At 51.7% G+C, this 21,045-nt stretch overlaps 1 protein-coding gene across 1 annotated transcript; it reads left to right on the forward strand.

Annotated features, from left to right (window-relative positions):
- Nucleotides 1-54: 54 nt before the first annotated feature.
- Nucleotides 55-19,328, forward strand: HAGH (hydroxyacylglutathione hydrolase). The gene is made up of 9 exons (XM_082643852.1): nt 55-181; nt 2,624-2,799; nt 3,314-3,378; nt 5,446-5,563; nt 6,516-6,624; nt 10,020-10,123; nt 10,436-10,537; nt 18,302-18,381; nt 19,087-19,328. Exons 1-9 carry the CDS (start codon nt 106-108, stop codon nt 19,184-19,186), a joined length of 930 nt encoding a protein of 309 aa, XP_082499978.1. The 5' UTR covers nt 55-105; the 3' UTR covers nt 19,187-19,328.
- The last annotated feature ends 1,717 nt before the right edge of the window (nt 19,329-21,045 follow it).

Consider the following 21,045-nt stretch of genomic DNA (forward strand, 5'->3'; position numbering starts at 1 on the left):
ATTGGCCGGGGGCGGGGCGGCGGGCGCTGATTGGCCGCGGTGTGCCGTCGCCAGCGTGAAAAGCCCGCCCGCCCCTCGCCCCGCAGCCCGCCCTCCGACTCGGTCATGGTGCTGGGCCGCTGGCTGCTCGGCTGCCGGACCCTACCTACGCTGAGAGCCTCCTGCGCCCGTCGCGGCCTGGGTAGGTGGACCGGGGCCTCCGCGGGGCCGGACAGGCCGGGGTGCCAAGGCGCTGGCTTGACAGGGGCCGGGGCCACGGTGACCGGCCCGCGGGGGCGAGGCGAGGCGAGCCGCCCGGCCGGCGGGTCCTGGCCGGTGTCGTAGCCGGGCTAACGGCGGTTAGGCCGGCCGCAATCCGTGAGGCGTTCCAGCGCGGGGCCCGCACCGGGGGGGCGGCGGGGAGCCGCTGGGGCCGCCGCGGCTGACGCTGTTTTTTATTGACACAGGATTTTAACCCCTAACTCATGTCGGCAGGTAAGCCGATTGGGGTCGAGAAAAGGCCACACAGCAGTTGAGTCAGACCTTGAGAGGGCTGAAGACAGAGTGGGGTAACTTGTCACCTGGGGGTTGCTGAAGGATTTGTGCTAAGTAAAGAAATGGGTGTTCCAGGGACGCTCGGGAGCCCTGTCTTAGGACCCCTGCTTCCCCAGGGTCTGCCTGGCAGCCAGCGAGCGCCCCCATCCTCCTTGACTGCGGCGCCCCATACAAACCCCATTATTTCTAACGTCCTGGGATGATGGAACTGTGCCTGAAGCCGCACAGAATGCTGTGTATATTCTCCACGAAGTGAACCACAGCTTTTCATGTGAGCTGTGGTCGGCAAGAAAAGCCTGGGGCAGAACTGGGTTCTGTGAGCTGTGGGACCCTTGCCCTCTTTGGGTCTCCTATCCCCGCCTCAAAAATGGGAGGCGATGGACGCCCTGACCTCCAAGGGCCTGCTCTTCCAGCTGTCAGATTCCATTTTCACTGTGTTACCTTTTGCTTTGTTGGAATATTTTGACTTTGATTTTGAAATCGCCTTTATTTCCCGATATCTTATCTGGCTGATGTAGCAATAGGGGCAGTGGGTTAAGCTGAGTCTTTGGAGCTGGCTAGCAGTTAGCTAAATGACCGCAGAGCCCTAGGTAGGGAGATGAAGCAGAAGGAAGCCATCCTTGGCCACTTCCAGATCTTACTGAGAGCAGTCAAGGTTCTGGAGTGCGCAGTCTGTCACCATTATTAAGGAAAGCTGGGTTTTTTCCATATAGGGAACTCGTCAGAGCATCAGAGCTAAGAGTTTCTGTGTCAGGAGTCAGGCAGGTGGTGGAAGTGGGGCTGTAGGGAATCAGCAAGAGTGTGGCTGCCCCGTTCAGAGGGGGCGCCAGCCCTTTGATGCCATGCAGAAGGAGGGATCCAGTTCAAGAGAAGCCCAACAAAATGTGTCTCAAGGCTTGGCCTTGACTCTGCTCTGTAGTCCTCCTGGAGCTCGGATGGCACATATCCGGGCTGAGAGGAGGTGGCATAGCACAGAAACCTGGTCATATGAAAATGTTTGTTTCGCTGAGCATGAGGAGAAGGGCCTGGAAAAAGCCCAGCTGGTTGTCAAAAGGAGGACTTAGCTACCTCTGTGTGATCCTTAACGCTGCAAGTCAGGCAGTTCCCTGGCCATGGCAGATGAGCTTGAATTCTGCTGCAGACGGCCCCCGTGGACGTGGTCTATCAGTCTGTCGGTCGATGCTGCCTGCTCTCTGGATCCCTTTTTTTGGAGAGGTCCCATCCCAGCACCTACCTACTCCAGAATTTCATGGCTGTCTTCTGTCACCTTTTGCAGTTTTAATCCCTTTCACGCTAAGATTTAAAGTATTGTTGGGGGCCTTTGGGAATTTTTAGATTGAATAGGAGTTTTATTGTTGAAAACATTTTGGCACCTGTCTCCTGGGCGGAGGATGCTTTTGCCCCTTGGTCACTCCCAGCCCACCCTGGCAGCCTTCTTTGGCTCAGTTGGATGGTGATTCTGTATCATGCACACTCGAATCTAGAACAGTTGTGACCAGCTGTCCCATTTCTCAGGCCCCGGGTGGCTTTGGTGCATTATCCAAATTTCCAGTTCCTGCCATTCGAAAGTGGATATTGTTTTCTCTTCTGGCTTGAGACCTGAGAAGGGCTGTGAGTAACTGCATAGGACTCAGGCTCTGTTAGCTTGCCGAGGCAGCCATGTGCCGAGGGAAAAGAGCCTGGCCTGGCGCTTTCATTCTTCATGGTCTTTCTCTGAATCAGGTGTGAACAACCCCAGAACTGGCAGTGGTCACATCTGACAGAGGTTTGAATCACAGGCACAGGCTGGCATTTGTGTCCTTTCAGAACCTTTGAAAAAGAAAACAGGGATCCTAAGTCTGAAAGAGCTGATTTCCACAATTATGAACATGAATTGTGTTCTCTGTTTTCCTTACGGATGTGGTTAAATGAGGCTATCCTCTTCTTTATCAAAGAACTTAGAAAACCTCATATTTCGAGGCTCACCACGTTGCATTCCTGGGATGTCACTTCCCCAGACGCCTGGACTGCTGGGCCAAGGGCTTGCTTTGAAGTCTCGGCCCAGCGTGGCCTCGTGTGGACGCTGACTGGAACTGCATTTTGTCTTCAGGTCCAGCCCTGCTGGGAATCTTTCTCCATCACACGGATTTAAGGAAGAGCTTGACCGTGGAGCAGGGCACGATGAAGGTTGAGATACTGCCTGCTCTGACCGACAATTACATGTACCTGATCATCGATGATGACACCAAGGAGGCTGCCATTGTGGATCCGGTGCAGCCCCAGAAGGTGGGAGGCGAGGCCTCAGCACCAGTTCTTCATCTCCTGATGAGTTTGATAACCACAGTGCCTTTGCAACTTGGCCAAAGCTGAACAGAAATTAATCCATTTGGTTTTTGAAAAACAATTAAACTAGTGTCCAGCCACTCTGTTACAGGGGCAAAGGGCCAGTGAGAGGGGTGGAAGCGACCAAAGGCTTTGGAGTGGAGAGAAAAGGGCTCCTGTCTGTAGAGTCCCTGGGCAAGTAGAAGTAGGAGCCCTTCTCAGCACTTTCTCCTCCTCCTCAGGGCTTTCTGCCCCTTAGTGCTGCCTCTAAGAGTGGCAGTATCTGCTGGAGGGGCTTTGAGAGGTTGTGGGTGGGACTGAACTGCCGAACGGATCAAGGGAGAAAAAGCCTCCTTGTCACCCTGCTCTCCTGGAGCTGGGGCAAATTGGCAGGCTCCACTGGGCATCACCCTGCAGACTGATGAGCCAGTGCTGGGGTGTGACTGTGGCCCGTGTCCTGCCTCATGTTTGGTTGCAGGTTGTGGAAATGGTGAGGAAGCACGGTGTGAAGCTGACTACAGTGCTCACCACCCACCACCACTGGTAAGTGCTCCAGAGGCCGAACTTCTGTGCCAGCAGAGTTGCTTGGGCCTTACAGCTGTGCCACGCACGCCCCAAGGGGGAGCGTCCACCAGGTGGAGGGGGTGGGGCACTCGCAGCCTCCCAGGGGTCCCCCCACAGGTGGGAGCCTAGGGGCTCAGAGCCCTGGAAGCCCTTCTCTCCTCCACAGCTGTGAGCTAAGGGTCAGCCCCAGTGGGGTTCTGACGGGGCTTCTGGGCGCTAGCCTCTATGCTGCTGCCCTGTGTCCCTCAGGCCTGGTGATGGGGCCTGGTGACTTGGGGGCTCCAAGGGGAGAGGCTTATGCTGTATATCCTGTGGCCACGGGTGGACCTAGGCAACATCTTGGAAAGCTCTTGTGCTTGTGTGGTGGGAAATTGGCCTCGATGTTGGGGAATGAACTAGTCTAGACATTAGTGTTTTTGAAAATCAAGCAGTCATATTTGGAGAGGTTGCAGTTTTTTTTGATATTTGAAGGCTAAAGGATGAAAAAAGTTCTTATATTTGGGTCTTAGGACTAGAGTTGCCTGCCCAAGGCCCTTGTGGGTTTTTGAAACTTTTGAGGCTCTTTAAAGCTAGGAAAAAATGTTTATTTGGCTCTGAATTTTCTTTTCCAAATAACTGCCCGAGGGCAGCTAGTGTCTTTGAACCTGTTCCTGTGGCATCTCACGGAGCTTGGGGCGTGTCTTCGGGTAAAAGGACACCTTTCATCTTCTGTGTGGGAGCGTCATGTGGATGTGGCTGGCCAAAGTCTGCTAAGTGTTGGAAACTTGTTGGTTGATGTAACTAAGTCACTGAGAATCTTTGGGGTTGTTTAGCCTCTGGGGTATCAGGTGTTACTTCCTGACTGATTTAGGCCCAAGGATCTGCAGTGGCTACTTAGCACAGCTGCTCCTTCTCTCAGGAACTCCGCCCTGTGTGGTGCCGAGGTGCACTTACTCCTCTGGCTTCTGTGGGGCTGCGTTGGGGGGCTGCTTGGGGACTCCACCTCCCCAGCTTTTCACAATAGGAGTCTCTCTCCCACGGCTCTTCCCACATTGTGATGCCTTATAAAACTAAACCAGGCCCCAAACTGAGCTCCAGGGTGTGGCCTGTGCCACCCTCCCACTTATAGGTGGCATTGTCGGGGGTCAGTGATGAGTGTGCTGAGTGCTTGGTGCCAGCCTGTGTGTATCAGCCCCCTGCAGGGTAGGGAGCGGAGGGCTGCCCCCTCTTATCTGTGAGCCCTGCTGCTTCTGGGCCCGTAGGTGAATGTGTAGTGAGGAGCAGGTGTTCCCTGGTGATTGGAAAGCCCTCGCCTCATCCTGGAAAGGCTAATCTTCTGGGCTCAGGACACTCCCATCCCTGCCCCAAGACCCTGGCAGGGCTTGCACTAGTGTATTTCTTGCCCCACAAGGCCAAGGCGTGGAGCTCTTCTCTTGACCTGGGGAGCGTGGGGAACTCCTGGATGAGTGTCCAGGAGGTGCCTCAATGCTGGCTGCACGTTCGAGTCACTTGGGGAGGTCATTCCGAGCTGGCCTGTCCCTGGGTGGACAGATCCCCCTCTGGCAGCTGGGCATTGTTGTAGAAGACAGCTTTGCGATCTGCTACGGGCAGTGGGTCCCATCTGGTCTGTGAATCAGAATCACCTGAGGGCCTTTAAAACTCCTGGGCTGCGGGCTTCCCCAGGCCCACTGCATCAGGATGTGTGGGTGGGAGTCAGGCCTTGGCGCTGTTTACAGATCCTCAAGTGACTCTGATGCGCCCAAAGTCTGGGAACCACGGGCATAGGGATTATCCAGGTGTTTTTGAATTGGTTCATCTGCTCCAGAAGCTTCTGCAGCAACACGGCAGGGGCACAGAAATGCCTCTCTTGGGAATGGGGTGTCTGAGGACATTCTTTTTCAGTGGAGCCAAATGACAGACGAGAAGCGAGGATCCTGGGTTGGAAGATGCATTTCTCTTCTGAGAAACATAACTGGGAAAAATAAAAATTCAGTTTGGTCAGGGTGTAAAAGAAGGCAAACCCTCTTCGTATCAGCAGTAGCCCCAGCCCCGCTTTTCGACTTCCAGGGACCATGCTGGCGGGAACGAGAAGCTGGTCAAGTTGGAGCCTGGGTTGAAAGTGTATGGGGGTGATGGCCGGATCGGAGCCCTGACTCACAAGGTCACACACCTGTCCACACTGCAGGTGAGGAGTGAATGGAAGGGGCTCAATTGTGGCCCTGCTGGGCTCCAGGCCCTAGAGCCGCCTCCTGCTGGCTGTCCCCTCACTTACCCCAGGAACCCAGAGGGGCACTCAAGGGCTTAGCTGCGGAGACGGCCTGGCCTGTGCATGGGTGGATGGGCTCTTGGGGCTGCCTGGGCCTGGATAGTCCCTTCTGTCGAGAGCATTGCAAGCAAATCAGCGTGCAGATGGTGACCGGCTGAGGGGAGAAGCTGTATGCATGGTTTTGAGACAACTGGGGACATTGAAATACGGACTCTACGTGGGATCATATTTGACATCAGTGTTAAATTTCTTGGGTGTTGATGATAGTGAGGTTATGTGGGAGGATGTCCTTTTCTCAGGAGATGTAGCTGGAGTGTCTAGGGGCAGTGTGTTAGGATATGTGTGTAGGGGCAGTGTGTCAGGATATGTGTGTGTGAACAGAGCAGGTACCGCACAGGTGGGACCTGTTAGCATTTAGTGATCCAGGTAAAGGGCACACGGATTCATTGTCATTTCAGTTTTTGGTAGGTTTGAACGTTTTTGAAGTAAAGAATGGGGTGGGGGGTGGAGGCAGAGAAGGGAAGCAAAACAAAAGGCCAAGCATCTAAGAAGGAAAACTGTCTTTTCTGGCAAGACGCCTGGTTCAGGTTTGGCCTGGTTTTGAGGAGAAAACAAAATCAGCCCTTTGGTTTGCATACCAGCAAACACCGGCTTCCAGGGGGTCCCTGCATCTGGGGTACCCTCAAGGACTGGGTCCTGTGGCCACCAGCAAGACCCATGACTTGCTCAGTGGAGCAGTGGCTGTGGAAGCCCATTCGCCCTTAGTGGCAGCTCCTGCTGTGGGGCGGGCGTGGGGTCTGGGAGAATCTGTGAGCCTTAGGACAGGCTCCCCACATGCAGGGAGCACAGGCCAGTGTGTGCTCTGTTTAAGGTGGGGTCTCTCAACGTCAAGTGCCTGTCGACGCCATGTCACACTTCCGGACACATCTGCTACTTTGTGAGCAAACCCAACAGTCCCGAGCCCCCCATGGTGTTCACAGGTGAGTATTCAGGTGTTTGAGCTGGGGGGTCTGGCGTTCTTTGCAAAGACCCTCTTGGCATAGGGATGGCTTTGCACACCTTTGGGCAGAGCAGCAGAGCATCTCCTGCCAGGCAGACTGTGCTGGGCTCTGTGAGGAGGACCACAACCCTCAGGGTAGAGCCTGGGACTTGGCTTCAAACATGTCCAGGGTACAGGCAGCTGTGGTGGGAACGTGGTGGGGGTGCCACCTCCTCGCGGGGCTGGCCCAAATGCGCCCCTCTGATCCTGGTCATCGCTGTCAGGTGCGTGGGGACAAGCCTTTCCTTGAGAGACTCTGCCTGGTGGGGGTGCAGTCCCAGCCCCCACTACGTCCAGCAGCAGACAGGTGGGCAAGTGGGGGGCCAAGGGAGACCCCAAGTGGAGCCAGTCAGACCCGCCTTGTGTGGGGCCTGATTGGTGCTGGGCGCTGCCCCATCCCTCCACGGGCCGTGAGCTGAGTGGGTCTGGCAAAAGCCAGCCCCAGGTCAGGGTGTCGCACACGATGGCCCAAAGAGCTTGGAAGGTGGAGGTGAAGCCCCACCAGTATCGGGCTGTGTGAGTGGCCCTCGGTTAGGGCGAGCAGGCCTTGCCAGCAATTGGAGGTGTTTCTCCTTTTGAGAGGAAATGGAAGAATCTTGATGGTGGTTGGGGAACCTGTGAAGCGGAGCGGCCGTGTGACGGTGGGTGTTCAGGGCAGTGTGAGCCAGTGGCCGTGGATGGGCACAGAGCAGGCCCCTCTGCCCCCTTAGCTTGTTTAGCCAGTATAAGCAGTTTTCAGTCTTTAGTCTTCCCCAGTTATGTAACAATCATGATATTATAACCGCAGTGGAAGTTTGTTTAAAAATACAACAGCTGAAGCAGTGTGGGCTCCTGGAGTGGGGAAAGGGTGTCGATGGGAAAGCCACATGAGGTCAGGGGTGGGGACGCTAGCATGAAGGGACACACAGGCCAAATGAGGGGTCACAGGGCCTCTGGACTGTCCCTGCAGCTTGTCTGTAAATCCAAAATTGTCTCCGAATCTATTATGTTTATTTTTAAAAATACAGTCATTTTCAGGGTCTTAGCTGCAGTAGCAGGATGTGTGGGCTCTGAGCCGACTGCTGAGTGTGGGCCATGGGCCCCTGGGCATGTTGTGGGAGCCCCTGGCCTCCCGATGGGCCTCGGCAGACAGCGCTTTGGGGCAGGTGGGCTGGCTGCCTGTGCGAGGTGTGACCTCCTCTCTTAAGCACAGTTTCCCCTGCGTCAGTGGTGGGTGTGGGGTCTCCCCCACTGGGTGGTTGTGGGTGTGAGGTGAGGGGTGTGGAACCAGCGCTGGGCCTGGTGAACTCACAACTGCGCTCCTGTCTCTGCCATGCTGCCTGGCTCCTGGGTGTCTGTCTGCCCCCGGCAGGGCCTGGGGTTGTGCGGGCCCGTGGCGGTGGCCCCCTTGGACCGCGCTCATGTTAGAAGCCGAGTGCCGGCTGTGTAAGGTGTGGAGGGCTGGTTACCGCCAGGCAGGCCCTGGACCGTGTCCTACACGTGCTGTTCTCTAGTCCGCATGACAGCGGCCGGCAGGGGAGCGCGTTGTCTAATTGGTAGCTTTTGTACTAAATAGGTGAGAGTCACACAGGGTCTTCAGTGGTGAAGCTGAGCCGTCTGGGGCATCAGCAGTGAGGACCAGGGGAGCAGGGCAGTCCAGCAGGGCCCCGGCTGGCCTCTGTGTGCATGGCTGAGGAACCTGCAGCATCCAGAGGTGAGGTGACTGGCAGCTCCAGGCCTCGAGCTCGGATGTGAGTGACCCATGGCCCTGCTCCCTTCTCCTCTGGGGTGAGCTGAACAAAGGGAAAAGGATGCAAGCAGAGGAGGTGACAGCCCAGAGAAGGGTGTGCATGTGGCCCTGGGACGTGGTGGGCAGGACTGGGCACCCACAGAGCAGGGGAGCAAGATGGGATGGCTGTTTGGTGGGGGCAGGCCTGGAGCAGGGTGCTGTGATGGCACTAGCGGGTTGTCTGTTTGAGAGGTCAGGATCTGGGACCTCAGATTTGGGAACTCATGGCAGCGAGCGCCAGGAGCAGCTCAGGTGGCGGCGGTGGGGAAATGGAGGCTGAAGTCGATGCTAGAACCATGGCCCAGTGTGCAGGGAGGAGAGGCAAGGCTGGCTCTGTAGAGCCTGGGGGTGGGGCAGCCTGCGTAGGGGAGGGACGCCTCCAGGCACTCTTAGCAGCTGGTGGTGAAGGTGGAGAGCAGTCAGCAAGAGGCTGGGGGTGCAGGTGAATGGTGGTCCCACTGCCAGGGAGAGACGTGGGAGCCCCCGGGTCTCCCAGTGTCCTGCTGGTTGAGGACATGGCCCCATGGAGGAGGCCCAGGCTGGCTCCCCAGCCCCTGTGGCAGGAGGCCCATGAAATTCAGGTGTGTAAACAGCAGGTACTGCTGGTCCCTGGAGGGAGGACCAGATCCCCCCCAGCCTACTGTGCCTGCTCACGGCCTGTCCTCCTCTGGGCTCTCCTTGGCCTCTCACTGGTGCCCAGAACGGAGGTTGAGGGGTCCTTTAGGGCATAGCCCCAGTCCTGTGTGTTGAGGCTTTGCTCACCGGCTCCCCAACTCTCTTATCTGTGGTCTTGTTCTGAGGGGACAGTGCTGCACCATGGCCACTGGGTGGGCATTGGCCTGGCCTGGCCTGGCGCTCCCTGGGAAGAGGCCTAGCAAACGCTGGTGGAGGGGGATTGTTGCTCCCTATTGTGGGGTCCCAGGCCCTCCCCCACCCAGGGGCCTGGAGAACAAATGTGCCGTGGGTGTCCGCTGGGCATGAAGCCCGTTCTCAGGAAAGAGCCTTGGGGGAGGGAAGCAGCACGTGGAGACCTGGTGGGTGTCAGGTCGGGGGAGGGCTGCGGCAGGAAGGGGGCAAGTCTGGGAGGTGGCAGGTCCGTGTCTCAAGGGCCCATGGGGGCTGTGGGCCCACGTGAGGGGCTCCTGGAGGGTCCAGTCAAGATCATGGGGGTCTTACAGAATGGTGCTGGCTGTCGGGAGTAAGGGAAGTCACAGGAAGGTCTGGCCTGGGAGGGGGCTGCTGGATGGGTGGGGGAAAGGGCTGGGTTTTGGGGGTTCTCAGAGCTATGACTGATAGGACTGGGCGGTGAAGGGAGCAGTCAGGGTGACCCTAAGGATTGGGTCTGGACAGCTGTTTGGGGCCTGGCGGTGCCAGTTAGTGCAACTTGAGGGAAAAGGTTTGGGAAGGGTGGAAACCAGTACTCGTGGGTCGTCCCTGGGCTCTGTCGGGGTGGAGGTCAGGTCTGGGGCTGTGGCCCGGTCAGCACAGGGGTCAGGGCAGAGCCCTGGCCCTCGAGGGGGCGTGCACTGCTGACAGCCCCTCCAGCTCCACACTGTCCTGTCTTGCAGGCGACACATTGTTTATGGCTGGCTGCGGGAAGTTCTACGAGGGGACAGCGGATGAGATGTACAAAGCCCTGCTCGAGGTCCTGGGCCGGCTCCCTCCAGACACGGTAGGCAGTGCCCCACCTGCCACCCGCTTGCTCGCCCAGTGGTGGGAGGACCCTGCTGGCTCCCCCCATTGGGGTCTCCCCTGCATCTTGGGAGGAGCAGGAGGGTAGGGGCATTGCTTCTGGAAGTGTGTTTTTTCTTTAAGCATACTTTTCATTGTCATTTAACATACACGCAAGATGTGTCCTTGTCCTGAGGGACGTCTCGTGGGTCCTGCCCCCAGGACCAGCCAGGTCCCTCACACCCGTCTCTGAGGGGCTAGAGGGCGGGTTAACGAGTCTCCTCAGAGCTGGCGGGCTTGGCTTTTTCCCCAGAGAGTGTACTGTGGCCACGAATACACCATCAACAACCTCAAGTTTGCTCACCACGTGGAGCCCAGCAATGCCGCCATCCAGGAGAAACTGGCCTGGGCCAAGGTGAGCGTGATGCACTCGGGCGTGTCCTGGGGTCAGGCACTGTGATGCCACTTTCCCAGGAGCATGGAGCTCATGGTGCCCACTTCAGAGTGGGCAGAAAGTGCTCCTCCGGGCAGTGGGCAAGGCGGGGTTTAGACAGCCCAGCTTGGAGCAAGAAGCCCTGGTTGTCTGCTTAAGATCCTTTCTGACTCTGTGGGTCAGGACTGGGCTTGGGATTCTGCATTTTCAACAAGTGCCCAGGTGAGGCCAAAGCAGCAGGTCCCAGCCCCTCCCTGCTGTCTGTGGGCAGTGGATTCACCCTGGAAGCTGCTTGTCTGAAAGGCATTTATTTCAGACACGGCCCCCAACATGCCCCATGGCTCGGCCCAGGGGTTGGCGTGTTGTCCTGGAGGCACCTTCTGTGGGGGGGTTTGGAAACGCTGCTGCAGGCAGCTGGGCTGAGGACGCTCTCCTGGACTCAGGCGTCTGTGTTCCCTCTTCAGTCACTGAGAAATGGTGTTGGTAAGAAATGCACACACCTGGGAGTCCTCCGGTGCTGGCCTCCCTTCTGCTGAGTTCAGTGAGGAATGGTCTCACAGTTTTTGTTTTTTTCATAAGTCACCTGTTTTTGTCAAGCATCTTTATCAGTTTTGCGAGGTGGGCTTGCAAAATAATACTTATAAAAATTCAGACACTACTGTAATAGGTTGATAAATGTTATTCCTTTTTTTTTTTTTTTTTTGCAGTGTGCACATAAGAATACTTAATATAAAAAACTCATCCTGTGTGTTATTTTGTGGCTTCCTTGTCACTTAATAATGGGTCTTAGTGCTCTTTCCATAGCAGTCCAAACATATTAAGCTTATTCTTTTCATGGTTATCTGCTTGAGGATAATTTACATACAATAAAACATACCTGTTTTAACTGAGCATTATACAGTTTGAATTTTGACAGTATATGCTCCTGTGTCAGCCCCACCACAATCAAGATAGAGAACATTTCCACTATCGTAGAAGGTTCCTTGCCCCTCCCCATTCAGTCCCCAGCTGCTTATCTGCTTTCTGTCACTATAAATTACTCTTTTCTAGATTTTCATATAAACAGAATCACACAACATTACTCTTGTTGTATCTTGCTCTTTTTACTCAGCATGTTTTCGAGATTTTTTAAAAATTTCTGAGTAGTATCTCATATGGACATACTACAATTTGTTTATCCACTCATCTGGATGGACTCTTGGGTGGTTCCCAGTTTTTTGCTATTTTAAATTAAATTACTGTGAACGTTTGTGTGCGGGTCTTTGTGTGGACACGTTTTCATTGCTTGTGGGAACATACCTAAGAGTGTAATTGCTGGGTTGTGTGGTAAGTGTATGTTTAACTTTTAAGAAACTACCAAACTGTTTTCCAATTAGTTGTACCATTTGGCATCCTCACTAGCAATGCATGAGTTCCAGGAGATCCACATGCTCACCAACACTTGGTATTGCTGATCTTTTAAATTTTATCCATTCTAATAGGTGTGTCGTGGTAGCTTGTCATTTTTAAGTTTCCATTTCTCTGATGGCTAATGATACTGAGTGTCCTTTCATGTACCTATTGGTCCTTTACATGTCTTCTTTTGTGAAGTATATGTTCAAGTCTTTTTTCCATTTTAAAAACTGAGTTGTCTTCTGAGTTGTGAGAATTCCTTACACATTCTGGAAACAAGTCTTTGTCAGATATATATCTCAAATATTTTATCCCAGTTTGTGGCTTGCCTTTCCATTTTCTTAACAGTCTTTCAAAGAATAAAAGTTTATACTTTTGGTGAAGTTTATTAATTTTTTCTTTTATGCTTTTTGTGTCCTAAGAAATCTTTGCATATCCCTACATCACAAAGGCTTTGTCCTCTGTTTTTTCCTAGCAGTTGTATAGCCTTAGCTTTTTTTTTTTTTTTTTTTTTCTGTATGCGGGCCTCTCACTGTTATGGCCTCTCCCGTTGTGGAGCACAGGCTCCGGACATGCAGGCCCAGCGGCCATGGCTCACGGGCCCAGCCGCTCCGCGGCATGTGGGATCTTCCCGGACCAGGGCACGAACCCGTGTCCCCTGCATCGGCAGGCGGACTCTCAACCACTGCGCCACCAGGGAAGCCCTAGTCTTAGCTTTTATGTTTATATAAATTTATGTTTAGGTCAGTGATCCACTTCAAGGTAATGTTTGTGGTGTAAGATAAGGGTAGAAGTTCACTTTTTTGCATATTGACATCTAGTTGCTCAGCACCATTAGATGAAAAAGACTTTCCTTTCTTCATTGGATGACCTTGGCATCTTTACTGAATAAAATGGACCATGTAGGCATGAATCTACTTCTGGACTCTATTCTGTTCCATTGATCTACATGACTTATTCTTGCATCAGTAGTACTGTCCTGATCACTGTAGCTTATGGTAAGTCTAAGAATCAGGTAGTATAAATCCTCTAACTTTATTCCTTTTTGAAATTCATTTTGGCTCTTCTAAGTCCTTTACATTTTCATATAAATTTTAGGATCATCTTGTTAATTTCTACAAAAAGTCAGCTTGGCTTTTGATTGTGTTGTAACAAAAGATTTGGAGAGACTTGAGATCCTAACAATATGGTGTCTTTCCATAAATATGATATAGCCTTACATTTATTAAGGTCTTTAGTTTTTCTCAGCAGTATTTTGTAATTTTCAGTGTTAAAGATCTTGCACATATTGTTAAATGTATCCCTAAATACTTCATGGTTTTAGATTTTATTGTAAATGATTATTCATAGTCTTCAGAAATACAATTGATTTTTGTATTTTGACCTTGTTTTCTTGTGACCTTGCTTAACTCACTTAGTCTAGCATCTTTTTCATAGGTTCCTTAGCACACAATCATGCCATCAACATTAAGATAGCTTTATTTCTTCCTTTCCAGTCTATATGCCTTTTAATTATTTTTCTTGCCTTGTTGCACTGGCTAAGATCTTCAGGACAGTGTTAAGTAGACATGGTGAGAGTGGACACCTTTGGCTTGTTCCCAGGCTTAGGGGGAAAGCATTCAGTCTTTCACCATTAAGTATGATATTAGCTGTGAGTTTTTTGTAAGTCTTCTTTATATCAGGTTGTTGAAGTTCACATATATTCCTGGTTTTCTGAGAGTTTTTGTCATGAGTGTGTGTTGAATTTTGTCAAATGATTTTTCTTCATCTATTATGTAATCATACATTTTTTTCTCCCTTACTCTGTTAATCTGGTGAAGTATATCACTTGGTTTCAAATGTTAAACCAACCTTGCTTTCTGGATAAACCTTAGTCATGGTGTCTATTTTTGTGTCTGTGTTCATAAGGGATATCGGTCTGTAGTTTTATTTTCTTGTAATGTCTTTGTCTAATATCAGGGTAATGCTGGCCTCATAAAATGAGTTGGAAGTGCTTCCTCCTCTTTTCTGAAAGAGTTTTTCTATGATTGTTTTTATTTCTTCCTTTAGTGTTTGTTAGAATTCACTGACATAGCCTTCTGGACATTGAATTCTTTTTTGTGGAAAGATTTTTTTGTTATGAATTAATGTCTTTAATTTGTGTGGGGCTGTTAGATTTTTATTTATTTATTTATTTTTTGTGGTACGCGGGCATCTCACTGTTGTGGCCTCTCCCGTTGCGGAGCACAGGCTCCGGACGCACAGGCTTAGCAGCCATGGCTCACGGGCCCAGCTGCTCTGCGGCATGTGGGATCTTCCCGGACCGGGGCACGAACCCCTGTCCCCTGCATTGGCAGGAGGACTCTCAACCACTGCACCACCAGGGAAGCCCATAGATGTTTATATTTTCTTGAGTCAGTTTTGTTAGCAACTAATATCTTTCAAGGAATTTGTCCATTTCATCAAGGTTTTCAAATTTACTGGCATCGTTTTCATAGTTTCCCTTTTTATTATCAAGCTTGTTGAGGTGTAGTTCACATGTAATAAATTGCATCCATTTGAAGTGAACAATTGAGTGAATTTTGACAGATGTATATACCAATTAAACAACTCCCACTATATTTAAGGTACATAACATTTCCATCACCTCCCAAAACTTCCTCATGCCTCATTTTCTCTGCCCTGCTCCAGTATGCCACTAGAACTTAGTTCACATTTTCTAGAATTTCATATAAATGGAACTATACAGTATGTACTCTTTCATCTTTTTTTACTCAGCAGAATGATTTTGAGATTCATTCATGTTGCTGCATGTATTGTTCATTCCTTTTCACTGCCAGGTAGTATTCCTTTGTTTGGATATACCACATTTTGTTTATCCATTCACCTGTTGATAGACATTTGTGTTTCTAGTTATTGGCCATTGTGAATAAAGCTGCTATGAACGTTTGTGTACAAGTCTTTGTGTGACATATGTTTTAATTACTCTTGAGTAAATATCTAGGAGTGGAATGGCTGGGTTGTATTAGGTGTATGTATTAAGTCAAAACTTGTTCAGTCTTTTTTTAAATTTATTATTTTATTTTTGGCTGCATTGGGTCTTTAGTTGTGGCACGCGGGATCTTTCATTGCAGTGCGCGGGCTTCTCTCTAGTTGCGGCGTGTGGGTTTTCTCTTTAGTTGTGGCGCATGGGCTTCAGAGCACGTGGGCTCTGTAGTTCGCGGCATGTGGGGCTCTCTAGTTGAGGCGTGTGGGCTCAGTAGTTGTGGCGCCCGGGCTTAGTTGCCCCATGGCATGTGGGATCTTAGTTCCCTGACCGGGGAATCAAACCCACGTCCCCTGCATTGCAGGATGGATTCTTTACCACTGGACCACCAGGGAAGTCCTAAGTCGAAACTTGTAAAGAAACTGCCAAGCTGTTTTCTAAGCGACTGTATTGTTTTACATTCCCACCAGCAAAGTATGAGAGTTCCAGGTGTTCCACGTCCTCACCAACACTTGGTATTGTCTGTCTTTTTAATTTTAGTCATTTTAATGGGGGTGTAGTAGTATTTCATTATGGTTTTAATTTGCATTTCCTTAGTGCCTAATAATGTTGAACATCTTTCCACGTGCCTGTTGGCCATTTTGTGAAGTGTTTGTTCAGACTTTTTGCCTATTTAAAAAACTGGATTGTCTTCTTATTATTGAATAATAAGTTTTTTTTTTAAGTATATTCTAGGTACAAGTCCTTTTTCAGATATGTGTATTGTGAATAGTTTCTCCCATTCTGTGACTTGCCTTTTGTTTTCTCAACAGTGTCTTTTGAAGAGCAAACATTTTAAATTCTGATGAAGTCCAGCATATTAATTTTCTTTTGTGGTTCATACTTTTTATCTCCCATCTAAGAAATCTTTGCTTTTGCCAAGGTCAAAAAAACCTCCTATGTTTTCTTTTGGAGCCTTTATAGTTTTAGCTTTTACTTTTAGATCAATATGATTTAAACCGCCAACCCCTCCCCTGCCACCCACTGCCAATATTTATTGGATCTGTAGTGATTGCCCCTCTTTCATTTCTGATGTTGCCAATTTTTTTCATTGTTCTTATCAATTTTGTTGATCTTTTAAAAGCACAACTTTTGCCTTAATTTTCCTTGTTTGTTTTTCCATTGCACTGATTTCTGTTCTTAAAAAGATAAAGTTTAAAAAACTCTTTCCTTCTGCTTACTTTGGATTTGCTTTGTTCTTCTTTTTATAGATTCTTTTTTTTTTTCTTTTTTTTTTGCGGTATGCGGGCCTCTCACTGTTGTGGCCTCTCCCATTGCGGAGCACAGGCTCCGGACGCGCAGGCTCAGCGGCCATGGCTCACGGGCCCAGCCACTTTGCGGCATGTGGGATCTTCCCAGACCAGGGCTCAAACCCATGTCCCCTGCATTGGCAGGCAGATTCTTAACCACTGCGCCACCAGGGAAGTCCCGGTCATTGATTTTAGATCTTTCTTCTTTTATAATATAAGCACGTAAAGCTAAGAACTTACCCCCAAGTACTGCTTTTAGCAGCACAAATTTTGACATGTTTTATTTTCATTATCTTCAATTTGAAATATTTTAAGATATCCCTTGTGATTTCTTCTTTGACACATAGGTTATACTGAACTGTGTTAAACTTTTTTTTAGCCTTTTCAACTTTTTATTATGAAAATTTTCACACATACAGAAAAGATGAAAGAATTTCATAGTGAACAGTCATATACCCAACACCTTTCTAGTAACATTTTACTAATTTTATCACTGCCTATTTATCCATCTTACTTTCATTCTTTTTAATAAGTAAAACATACTAATGTGTGGACGTCAACCGTAAATCATTTTACCGATACAGTTAGGGAGAAGTTAGAGTTTCCAACATTTTTGCTCTTATAAATTGTGCTACAGTGAACAACATCCTCAAATGTAAGTCGTTACATTTGTGTGCTTCATACTTCTGTAGGAAGTCTCTGCATGTTAACACTCATCTTAATAGATAATCCAAAAGGTTATGACAGTTTACACTCCCCCAACTATGCCTACAAGGACCTGTTTTAAAATTATCCTTAGAATAGTTCAGTTGTTTTCTTCCTTCATAAGAGGTGGAGGAAGATTTCTTAGGAGGAGTGAGAATATTGGAGGAAGTGCAGGGAATATTATAAAACATTCTATGCTTGTTTTCACCAGAAGGGAAAGTTCAGAGGTTAGCAATAAGCCTTCATCTTTTTTTAAAAAAATTAATTTTTTGGCTGTGTTGGGTCTTCGTTGCTGCACGGGCTTTCTCTACTTGCGGTGAGCGGGGACTACTCTTCATTGTGGTGCGCAGGCTTCTCTTGTTGTGGAGCATGGGCTCTAGGCACATGGGCTTCAGTTATTGTGGTGCGCAGGCTCAGTAGCTGTGGCTCGCAGGCTCTAGAGTGCAGGGTCAGTAGCTGTGGCACACGGGCTTAGTTATTCCGCAGCATGTGGGATCTTCCCGGACCAGGGCTCAAATCCATGTCCCCTGCACTGGCAGGCAGATTCTTAACCACTGTACCACCAGGGAAGTCCCTAAGCCTTCCTCTTGACCTCCCACCAGACTCCAACTTGACCCACCTCCAGCGGTTAAAGGATTACTTCTCGATGCCACTGCTCACAGTGTGGGTGGGATCGGGACCTTTGGGTCTGAGGGCCCCTGAAGGTCAGGAAGCCTGGGTGTGCGTGCTGACAATGGCTGTCCACTCACTGGCCCTGTGGCCCTTAGGGTGAGCCCAGCAGTAGCAGGGCAGGGGCTGCGGGCAGGGTGGAAACCCCCAGCTGTTAACTCTGACCTCCTTCCTGTAGGCATTTCTATAGGAGTGAACAGTTGGCCAGACGTCCCAGTATGTGTCTTCTCTCCACCTTCCCTGGTCAGTGTTGATTAGAAGCAAGGCCATCCTGGTCCTGAGTGGAGGTGACGAGCTGCCTGAACACCCTGTGATGAGAGCTGCCCTCTGGGGGGCTGTCACTGCAGGGGAGGGACCCCGGGAACCTGTTGCCTCACTGTTCTTCCTGGCAGTGAGGTGCTCACGACCCACATGCTGTCTTGGGGGTGGGGCTATGTTTTCTTCTTGTCTGTCTTCTGCATTTTTGCTAGTTATGACTTCTGTATTAATGAAAAGAAAGCTCCTTGTGCCCCTGCACCTCCAAGACAGCAAAGGAAGGAGAGAGGGTTGTTGGTGGCAGCTGGAGCACTCACATCTCCTCTCCACGGGCAGGGAAGGGCCTGTCCTGGTACTGACCCACTGCTCACTTTATCTTCTCAGTCGGACGACGTTGGAAGACCATTAGGAGGCTTTTTGAAGTGTCACCTTTAGAAGTTTCTGCATTAAAGGGACCCACTTTTCTTGCAGGAGAAGTACAGCATCGGGGACCCTACGGTGCCATCCACCATTGCAGAGGAGTTCACCTACAACCCATTCATGAGAGTGAGGTGAGGGAGCGGTGGGTCCCACGCTGTCCTCGGGCATCTCCGCCTCCACCACCCCGACTCCTGAAGAGCCCGGGTGGGAGAGGGGCTGCCCTGAAATCTGTTTGAAGTGTAGCCAAAGAATGAGACACCTCTTTTTTTTTTTTTTTTTTTTTTGCGGTATGCGGGCCTCTCACTGTTGTGGCCTCCCCCGTTGCGGAGCACAGGCTCCGGACGCGCAGGCCCAGCGGCCATGGCTCACGGGCCCAGCCGCTCCGCGGCATATGGGATCCTCCCAGACCGGGGCACGAACCCGTATCCCCTGCATCGGCAGGCGGACTCTCAACCACTGCGCCACCAGGGAGGCCCAAGACACCTCTTAAAGGGGGATACTTTTCTTGGTGCCCTGGCTAGGGTGTAGGGTCCTTTCTGACCCTGGAGTCTGGATCCATAGGTGGATGAGACTTGTGCTTGGGGAGCCTCTAGGCACTGGGCAGTGCTGGATGCCAGCGTGGAGTTGGTGTCCCCGCTTTCCAGGTCACCAGCAGGACTGGCTTGGCCAGCATGTTTCCCACAGTTAGAAACACCTGAGTTGGCCGTTGGCTGTTGCATTTCATTTTTAAGAATGTCCCGTCTCCTACAGGCTTTTTTCTTCTGTGGTGCCCTGGGAGGGGTGGTGGGCCGGCGGGCGCAGGGTTCTGCCTGCAGCCTGGTGCTTGGCTTCCGCAGGGAGAAGACTGTGCAGCAGCACGCGGGTGAGATGGACCCTGTGACCACCATGAGGGCCATCCGCAAAGAGAAGGACCACTTCAAGGTGCCGCGGGACTGAGGTGGCTGCGGGGCCTGGGTGTCCAAGGCTGCGGCTGTGGCCACCTTCAACCACATTTGGGTATTCAGATGTGTTAGGTGAATTTCTGGCTAGGAGTGCAGGAAATTCAGTCTCAGTTTAATTTTAAATTAATTTCAGAGCACTTTGCTTGTGTTATCAAATATTCTAATGCATATTTATAAGAGAAGTTTAGAAAGTGTTTATTCCCGGAAGCTCTGCTTGCAGACTGTGTGTTGTCTCCAGCCTTTCCATGGGGCCCCCATAGTTGCCGTGTGAGCCCCCATATGATGCCCCAGTAAGAGTCGTACCCGCCCTGCCCCCGGTGAGGCCGGCACGCCCTGGTTCGAAGTCCGTGCTTACCAGAAGAAGGCCCCTGGGAGGGGCACACTCCCCTTACCTGGCATCGTCCCCTCTCTCTCCTACCCCCTCCCCAGCTATCTCTAGAGGAAGTCATTCTCTCATGTTTGATGACATCATCATGTCCTCGTGTCTGTGTTGATGTGCAGTGGAATTCCAGGGCCGGGGCAGGCCCGGAGCACCTACCTGGGCTAGGGTGATGCTGAAGAGCTGCCTCCAGTGTGGGGCTGGGTCTGGGGGCTCGGGCGGGGAGAGTACAGGCTGGGAGGCTGTGGCATGTGGTACCCGAGGAGCTCCAAGCTCTGCACACCCGTCCCTGTAAAGGCTGGCCAGTCCCAGGGACGTTCCCAGGAACCAGTGTGGGGCACTGTGCCTCGTGTGTGCAGAGGAGCTGATGGGAGGGACGCGGGGACATCTGTGTGCGGTGGGGATGCCCTGGGCGCCTATGTGGCGTCAACACCACTGCTGGCACCGTGCCACCCCTGCTTGGGGGTGGGCCTCTTGGGCCCCCGGCAAGGAGAGGCCCCGAGTCCTTCCTCCTGGTGGCAGTGTGCAGGGAGCCTGCTCTTGAGATTGCGATGTGGTGTCCCTGCTCTGTAGCTGTTCCTTCTGCTCTTGGTTGGCCATCCTGGGAATTGGCTCCTCTCCTGCAGTCTCAGGCTGGTCCTGGTTACCCCGCCTCACATCTCAGGCAGAGCTTGCGGGAGGTCCGAGCTGGGGGGATGGGGAGGGTGGGCCCAGAGGGTCACGGGGGCATCCAGGGCCCCGAGGCACAAGGAGGACGGGATGAGACTGGGGAACAGGCAGGGGCAGGAAGGGCTGCGGGGAGCCCTCCCAACCAGCTCATTTCTGGATCTGGAGGTTCTCCATGTGGCCTTGGTCTGTGACGAGAAGAGACCCAGGGTCCGCGAGGCTCTGCTCGCTGAGCCGGGTGCTCAAGTCTTTGGGCCTCACCTGCTGTGGTGATGCTCACTGAACACTTCCTGTCCAGCTGAGGCCTGCTGCTGCTGCTGTCGTCACCCTCCTGTATGCCTCATCCAGACGGGTCATGATGCAGCGTGGTTGTCGCCGCCACCCTGGATTCCTCAGGTCCCTGTCCCGGCCAAGCACGGGCCCATGTCACTCCGCAGCTGCCTGTGTGGGCTTCTCCAAAGACGATGATGTTCTAGGTGGAGCCAAAGCTCCCTGTGAGCAGCAGCCCCACCCCCAGGGTGTCATGGAGTGGGGTTTGCACGGGTCCTCCTGGCGCTTTGTTTCATGGCGTTGTACCAGCGACTGGACTTGCAGGTGCAGGCGTCTCAGGACGTGCTGAGGCCTCGGTCTGCGATGCCTGAGGGTCGCTGTGGACCTGTGGGTGCTGTGCCCATCCCCCCAGGTGGCTCGTGTTGTTGGCAGCCCCTCCCCAGGGACACTGAGCTCCTCGCTAGTTTCCACCAGCAGCATAGCGCCCGCACTAGGGGTGAGTGCTTCTCCTTGGAACCAGCTGCCAAAAGCCCCCTTTC

Source organism: Mesoplodon mirus (genome assembly GCF_964341445.2).
Source record: "Mesoplodon mirus genome assembly, chromosome: 15".
Classification (NCBI taxonomy): domain Eukaryota; kingdom Metazoa; phylum Chordata; class Mammalia; order Artiodactyla; family Ziphiidae; genus Mesoplodon; species Mesoplodon mirus.

Excerpts from the sequence above, each read along its gene's own strand:
- HAGH (XM_082643852.1), top strand. The coding sequence starts at position 106 with ATGGTGCTGGGCCGCTGGCTGCTCGGCTGCCGGACCCTACCTACGCTG. Across the intron at positions 2,800-3,313 it reads ATCCGGTGCAGCCCCAGAAG|GTTGTGGAAATGGTGAGGAA; the intron begins GTGGGAGGCGAG and ends GTTTGGTTGCAG. Across the intron at positions 6,625-10,019 it reads GCCCCCCATGGTGTTCACAG|GCGACACATTGTTTATGGCT; the intron begins GTGAGTATTCAG and ends CCTGTCTTGCAG.